Here is an 8,119-nt window from a genome sequence, read left to right as displayed (position 1 = left end):
AAAATAAATTAGAGATTAGTGATTTGGATGATGAGAGGATGAACTTTTGTGAAGACGGGTTGCAAATTGATGAAGATTTGAGGGAGAACTAGGAGGTTTTGTGTGTGGGTTTAATGGAGGCTAGGGTTGGAGATGAAGAAGATGAAAGAAAAGTGAATGAGAGAGATGAAGAATAGTGGAGAAAGAGATAAAAATCTGATGTGTAATTGGGTGGTTTAAGAGAAAAGAATTTTAAAACAAAAGGGGCCCACCAAGGGAAAACGAAAATTTTGAAATTTTTTTGCGTTTTGGTCTGACACGGCCGTGTCACAGGAGACGGGTGCCCGTGTCACAGGACACGGGTGCCCGTGTCAGAACTCTGGACCTTGCAAACTTTATTTTTTTTCAAAATTCTTCGCCAGGCCTTGTGACACGGCCGTGTCACAGGACACGGGTGCCCGTGTCACAGGACACGGGTGCCCGTGTCACAACTCTGTTTTCTTCCAATCCACTTTTTCATTTTTCTTTTCCCAGGGCCTGTGACACGGCCGTGTCACATGACACGGGTGCCCGTGTCACACCATTGGTTTCCTCAATTCTTGTTTTTTCTCCATCCTGATTTCACCACATGAAACACATTGTTTGTACCTATGTAATTAAAGAAAGAAAAACACATAAAACTGTTAAAAATAAATCCTGTGGGTTGCCTCCCACCGGTTTTGTCTAGAACTTTTGACCATGGGACTTGTCTCCATCATAGCCGCTACTTCCACTTCTTCTTCATCAACGACTTCCTCTTTATTGCACACAGACGAGCTCAACACTCTTTCCAAAGGTAATTGTTGTATTTGCAAAGAATTCTCATTAGTACAGATTTGATCAATCACCTCAATGTGTTGACTAGTTGCTATATCATCCTTGTACTTCGTGGTGTTGCGTACTGTTGCACCCCAAAATTTGCCCTCTTTATTGGAGCTATAAGTTAATGATGACGTTTATTTCGTCATCCAAAAAATGGAAGAAAAATAATAAAGAGTTTTCATGGGTTCAGGAGGGTAAAGTGTGAAAGAGTGGTTGAAACGGTGAAAGTACGAGAAAATTCATAAATACTATTTGAAAGGTGATACGAGTTAAGTTCCCGCGTTGTCCCCATTGTTTCGACGAGATCTACAACTTTAGTGTTCAGCTCGGGAGCCAATTCTTTAAGGAAGGTCTTCAAATTGGCAAATTACTTGAGGTTTTGCAGTGAGAAGTAGTGCTGAATGTAGGGTTTTGCGCCTCGGAAAATTCATATCTCCTAGTCCGCTCGCCGGATTCGCTTGAAAATTTAACTCGAGCTCCGTGGGATCATTACCAAGATTTCATATGTTCGGACCGAAGGCCAAATATGCATAGAAAATTCCCAGAATTTTAAGGATCATCGAGCTGTTTCGGTAAAAAGTGTGTTTTCAGGTATGTCGCGCCGAGTTCAAAAATTCATAACTTCTTCGATTTTTATCGTATGAAGTCCGTTCCGGCGGCATTCTCTCAGAAATTTCGTTAGCTTCGATTCTTCGTCACACATGCCTGCTCTGATTTTGAGCCGAAGATAAGGCTTTATCGAGTTCTTTGAGCGGTACTCATAAAATTTCGCACAGTCGCGCCAGATGAATCGACGTTTCTCGTCATTCAAACAGGCATATTTTCTTCATCGCTTATCGGATTAAGGTGATTCTCGCGGCGACGGATCACAAATTTGGTCATCTTCATAATGGCATCGGTTTCGTTCCGGAATTCAGAGCCGAACCGAGTTTCCTTAAAAAACGAGCCAAAATGAGACACACCGAGGGCAATTTGGACATTTCGCGTTGACAATATATAAACATTTTGCTCTTCACAAATCAAAGGGGGAACTCTCATAATTTCAATTCACCGATACTTCACAAACACATTCTCTCAATTCTCTCTCAATTCTCATAGATCAAAACCACATATCACATAAAACTTCCATCAATATTCATCAATTTTCTTCAAGAATCAAGAACAACATGGATTGAAGATCAAAGTTCGGAGTTCGAATTTCTTCTCCTCCCTCCCAAGCTTGCGCGCCACTCTCCTCTTCCCTTGGGATTTGCTTTTCGACTTCGCTTTCGTGATCGCGTCGTGTCGTGTCCGTGTTCGCGCGTCGATTTAGATCTCCATCCGGTAAGCTTTCGGATCTTGAATTAAGTGCTTAATTGTTGATTGTTATGTGGATTCGAATCTAAATTCATAATTCGTTGTTGATTAATGTTGATTGAGGATGATTGATCGGTGAATTTGCATGTGGATTGATATGATTGATGGAGATTTAATGAGATCTAATAATTTGTTGTATGTGATTAATGATCATTGTTGGTGAATTGTGACATTCGCGCTTCGGATCCGTGATTTTGTTGATGATTGTGTGTGCTTAATTGTTAAAATTCATGTAGATGACTTGTGTCGCACTTAAGGTGTTTGTACAAATGCATGCGGTGAATTTTTGCTTGATAATGTGCCTTGCTTGATGCTTAAGTCATGATTTGAATATGTTGTGTAGCCTGATCACTATTGCATGTGCAAATACTTGTTGCCATTGTTGCATTTATGTAATTGTTGGTGATGATATTATAATTGTGGTGTGGCTTGACGCGTCGCACTTTGCTTGGCTTGTGGTTGTTGGCCTAATTGACTTGGGGATTCATGTCTATCTTTTGCCAATACGTGTCGTCATGCCTAATCATGGAGAGATACGTGTTTGACTTGTGCTTAATCATTGAAATCGATATATGTTTGGCCTTGTTGCTTTGGTGCTTGATGATTATGTGCTTATTAATAATAGTATGCATCACATTGATATTTGGTTCATATCCTCCCATGTGCTATTGATTGTTGCCTTGATACCGTGCATTGTTTCCATGAGTGTTTCGTTGTGTTTCGAATGTGTTTTGATGGCTATTCATGATGCTTGCAAATTGGTATTGGTTTAGGTTGAGTGGGAATGGTTTCCAAGCCTTTAAAAATGACAAAATTTGGTTTTCCTACTGTGGAACTCGGTTCCCAAAATGGAGGAACCGGTTCCCGCTCAATCTAAGGCGTTTTGAACTTGGGCAGAGTGCCCTGGAACCCGGTTCCCAGTTTGGGGGAACCGGTTCCTGCTGTGTTTTGCTGGTTCGTGACTTGGGCAGAATGCCCTGGAACCCGGTTCCCAGTTTGGGGGAACCGGTTCCTGTGTGTGTTTTTGTGCTGGAACCCGGGTTCCCATATAGGGGAACCGGTTCCCTTACTTGTTTTTGGTCCTTTTCTTTTCTAATTTCTTTCTTGCGTAACTTCTTACTCATAGCTTTGTTTTACATGTTCCTTATACCGTTGGAAAGCTCTAGAAGTGTACTATCTAGTTAAATGCTTGTTTCTCATTAATTTGTATCCCATTTATGTTTGATTTCTCTTTGAAGTTTTATTATTCATTTCATGTTCATATTATTCGATCGTTTCCTTTCGCTTTATAATAAGAACGCAATTCCGATTGCGATGTTTGTTATCTCTAACTTGTGTGCTAGTGTGCAAGGCGTTTGGACGGTCACCGATTGATACTCATTGCTTGAGTGTTCCGCTTCGCTTGCGGAATACGATTATATCTCATTGACTCGTATCGTGCTCTCGACTTGGAGACACGATCTTATCACTTTATATCTGCTTGTTTGGTTTGCTTGTTACTCTTGCAGGTGTATCGTGATTATGCTCGACATGCGAGTCGACATTTGTGCGCTTTATGGCTAATCGGTGTGCTGACTATTTGTTTTTGCTTTGCTAGCTCGCTCGCGGGATTCTAGTTTCTTCGCTTTGCTTCGCTTTAGTTTACGGATCATCATCCGTTTGGTATTGATTCCGTTTCATTTTATCTTTTCTCGCACTTTATCGCTTTCTCGCATCATCCTATAACATGAGAAGTAGGACTTAGACATGCATCTGGCCAAGCCCTCGAAAGAGGCTCTGTTTTTGTTTGTGTGTTTACATTTGTGCTTTGCGGCAGGGAGTCACGGTGTAATAAGTCCTATATGGCACTCCGTTAAGTCCTCATGGAAGGCATGCGGTCAAGGGTTCGTAATCAACCCCCGCCTAGTCTCATCGAGTCTGTTCATTATGCGCACGCCTCGCGTTGCCCGCTTCTGAACCTGCACAAGATCTTGTTATCGAGTATGTCAGGAAAAGGGTTCATGTAGCCGGACCCCCGCCTTTCTTATAGCTCGCGTTGCTCGACGTTGATGCTCGGTGTACGCACGCACCGTTTTCCTTTACGATCCGTGACGGCTTGGTTGCTGAGAGGGGTCCGCCCTCTTGTCTATGGCCCGATCATTTTCGCGAGGTCTAATGCTTGGTTGACTTGGGTTGAGTTGCTCCCCTTGGCTATGGCGGGACCGCTTTTCTACCACTCGGTCAGTACCGTTGGTTTGTTTGCTTTACGAGCGGATGCTCGTTTGTGTGATATTATTGTGTGCTTCCCTTTTCCCTCGTAGGTTAATAGCTTAGCTTAGACTTGTACCCTTTGTATGATAACATTAGGTAGCAAGCTTTCCCCCTTAGCTTAGACTTTCCTCATGCATTGTTTAAAACACAAACCACACTCTTTGATTTTCTTTTCTTAAGAGCTTGTTATTTCCGCTCCATCCCAAGCATAAGTCTCCAAAGGTCAAGCAGCGGAGTGTGAATGTAACTCGTTCACCTAAAAAACACAAAACAAACAGAAACTAGTTAGCCGAGCTACGGTAGCTCTGATTCTGCAAAACAGATACGTAGGCAGCGGGGTAGGGCCCGTGCGAGCACAATCCTTTATTTTCCCTACGTTCTGCATTCATTTTAGTCCAGATTAGCGTAGTTTGCTTACACACCCATAGTTTTAGACACAAGCGTGGATACCATCGAGTACGATGGGCGCGAGGGGTGCTAATACCTTCCCCTCGCGTAACCGACTCCCTTACCCTTTTTCTCTGGTCGTGAGACCGTTGTTTTGTTTTGTGGTTTGTTGGCATTCCCTTCCTTTTCAGGATAAATATGTCAGTGGCGACTCTGTTAATTTTCGCGGTAGCGACAGCTGGCGACTCTGCTGGGGAAATCTCGACCTGTTGCTGGTCCGGACTCAGCGAGTCGATCCTAGCGCTTGTGTGTTTATCATTGGGTGTTTTTACCGCTTTGCATATTTATCTGTTTGCATTGCATTCTATGTGCGCTTTTACTTTTCTGCATCATATTCTGGACTGTCTGGATCTCTGTTTGTTGGGTGGGTGTTTCAAGAGGTAAAAGGCCCAATACCCAGGCTATGAGTGATACCATAGGAGCTAGGACTAGAGTGGCCGTGACGGACAGAAGGCGTATGCCTGATTGATCTGATCACGTATCCACGGGAAGAGCTTGGTGGAATGAGGCAATATCGTATGATAACGCCTACATTCGATCCTCTGTTGGCTTTTTGACCTACCTTGGCCTAGATTTTACCCGTGAGTGGGGCGGGAATCAATCATTGCTTAACAGGTACATTGTTGGTGACCGCTGTTCTTGTTCGTGGGTTACCGCTGTTCTTGTTCGTGGGTTACCGCTGTTCTCGTTCGAGTGTACTATTGTTCCTGTTCGTGGGGTACTATGGTTCTGGTTCGAGTGATGATCTATGTTCTATGGATGTTGGTTCCGTGGGTTGACATTCTATGTACCGTATGGTATACCATCTGGGGGCCGAACCTTTGGCTCTGTATTACGCGTGTTACCGGCAGTCCAGAATGCCTGGTGGGCGGCAACAAGTCCCACCATTTTGCATCATAGCATATTTATTTCCCAAAAGAAATGCAAAAAAAAAATGTACATAATAATAAGCATTTGCATGTCATATTTTTCAGGGATATTCAGGAGTTCACCCAAGCTGAAGATGGACATTTTCACTGATACTGTCAAAGAACGCACGAGGCATACTAGAGCTTACAAGATTCCGGGTATTGATGTTTCGGGGTTGATTGGTTTGAGTTCTCGGTTGGAAGGGGAGGTTCTCCGTGACTTCAATCATGATTATGGAAATTTGCTCTCCATCCTCAATACATCTTTCGATCCAATGGCTTTGATCACCTTGTTTCAGTTCTATGATCCGCACTTGAGATGTTTTACATTTCAAGACTATCAATTGGTGCCAACACTTGAGGAGTTTTCTTACATACTCAACATCCGGATCATTGACGATGTACCTTCTGTTCGGGTTCCCGAGGTTGTGAAATTTGAAAGAATAGCTGAAGCTCTTCACATGGGTATAAAGGAGGTGGAAAGAAATTGGAAGTCATCGGGCGGTGTTCCTGGTTTCTATCTTTGCTTTCTGATTAGTAGGGCTGAGGATGCGGCTAAGAAGGAGCAGTGGTTGATTTTTAGTCGTTTGCTTGCTATCATGATCTATGGTATTGTCTTATTCCCATCAAGAGAGAACTTTGTGAGTTTGGCGGCGATTTGTGTCTTTATGAACAAAAACCCCGTTCCAACGTTGCTTGCGGATGCTTATTTTTCGATCCATTCAAGAAGTAAGAAAGGAGGATATGTTGTTGGTTCTTGTCTTCCGTTGTTGTATCGGTGGTTCATGTTGCATTTGCCGGTGAGAGGACCTTTTGTGCTCAAGAAGAGTTCTCTTAAGTGGTCAGAGAGGATTGTTAACCTCACATCTTATGATATCAGGTGGAACTATTGTGTGGGGAAGGTTTGGAGCATCATCACTAGTTGCGGTCAATATCCCAACGTTCCTCTCATGGGAACCAGAGGTTGTATTAGTTACAATCCCACGCTCGCCTATCGTCAATTGGGATATGCAATGGAAAGGGCTCAGAATGATGTAGAAGCGTTTGAATCAGTGTACTTTGCTAATGGTGAAGATCCTATGGAGCTAGAAAAAATAGCGTATGCTTGGACTAAAGTTCACAAGAGAGATCAGAATACTTTGAGCAAGAAAGTTCCTATTGCCATGGGTCCTTACCGAAAGTGGGTTGAAGCAAGAGTGGCAAATCTATTGTTGCCATTTGCGAGGTCACGCCCATTGTATGAGCAACCTCCCACGGTTTTATCGGATACAGTTGCGGCTGAACTCTATATTCAAACCGAAGCGGACAACATCAAGCTGAAATCAAAGGACCGAGAGGTTGGCTTGGAGAGGTATTTTCAAGATCGCGAAAAGGCGGAGTTGGCTCGTAAGCTCAAACATGCGCAAGGTGAAGGTTCAAGCATGACACATGCTCAAAGGCGATCTCATGACTTGATGGAAGAAAGCTTGAACCGAAAACAACAGGAATGTGTGAAGTTGCGAAGGTCCGAAAACAATAGCAAGAGAAGGATGCAGGATTCAGAAAAACAATTGATGGAAGAAAAAGCCAAGTCCGCTCGACTTGAAGAAGAGCTCGCCAGCCTCCGATCCCAACGGAGAGGAAATGGAGGAGCTCATCTGATTACCAGGCGATCCTAGTGTTGCCATGGAGTTGATTTGCTGTTTATTCTTGAGGTTTGGCACCCATGTCCAGGATTGTTGGATGGGGTCGCATTTTGTTATATTCTGGATTTCTTTTGTATGCCTTAAGAGCACTTTGTGACACGGTTATGAACCTGATTGTATGAACTCAAATTCTCTGTTATGTTTGAATGAAGTATGCTCAGTTTGCTGAATTATTCTCGTGTGTGTGGATTGTTATTCAAATATATTCGGTGTCAGGGTTGCTATGTCCTATCTGAAAGTGGGATGAACTCTTGGATACCTGAAAATTGACAAACATTTCATGCATATCATTCATATATCATACATGTCATATATTTGCAGGTTTTGCAGGTCTTATATCTTATGTCTCGCTGTTTTGTTATCAGAAGGAGTTCTAAGACGGGTAATCATCCGTATCCGACTAGGAGCAATCAGAGAAGACAGATGGAACAGATTCAGGAACAAATGGCTGAGATGAGAGCTCAATTGACAGAGCAGATGAATGCGCAGATGGCGCAGTTTATGGAAGCATTGACTAATGTGACCAAGGGGCAGGATGACTTGCGAGTTCTCGTCGAGAATTCCAGAAGGGTTGAGAATGGAGGACATTCGAGGCTGTTTGACGATGTGTCTGGAAGGATTGATGATCATCAC

General features: G+C 43.1%; 1 protein-coding gene across 1 annotated transcript; it reads left to right on the top strand.

Annotated features, from left to right (window-relative positions):
* Positions 1-5,896: 5,896 nt before the first annotated feature.
* LOC131641385 (uncharacterized) lies at positions 5,897-7,459 on the top strand. The gene has a single exon (XM_058911689.1). The coding sequence runs from the start codon at positions 5,897-5,899 to the stop codon at positions 7,457-7,459; it is 1,563 nt and encodes a 520-aa protein (XP_058767672.1).
* The last annotated feature ends 660 nt before the right edge of the window (positions 7,460-8,119 follow it).

This window comes from Vicia villosa, unplaced genomic scaffold, assembly GCF_029867415.1.
Source record: "Vicia villosa cultivar HV-30 ecotype Madison, WI unplaced genomic scaffold, Vvil1.0 ctg.003705F_1_1, whole genome shotgun sequence".
Lineage (NCBI taxonomy): Eukaryota > Viridiplantae > Streptophyta > Magnoliopsida > Fabales > Fabaceae > Vicia > Vicia villosa.
Note: the sequence above shows the minus strand (reverse complement) of the source record. Positions and strands in the feature narration are given on the sequence as shown.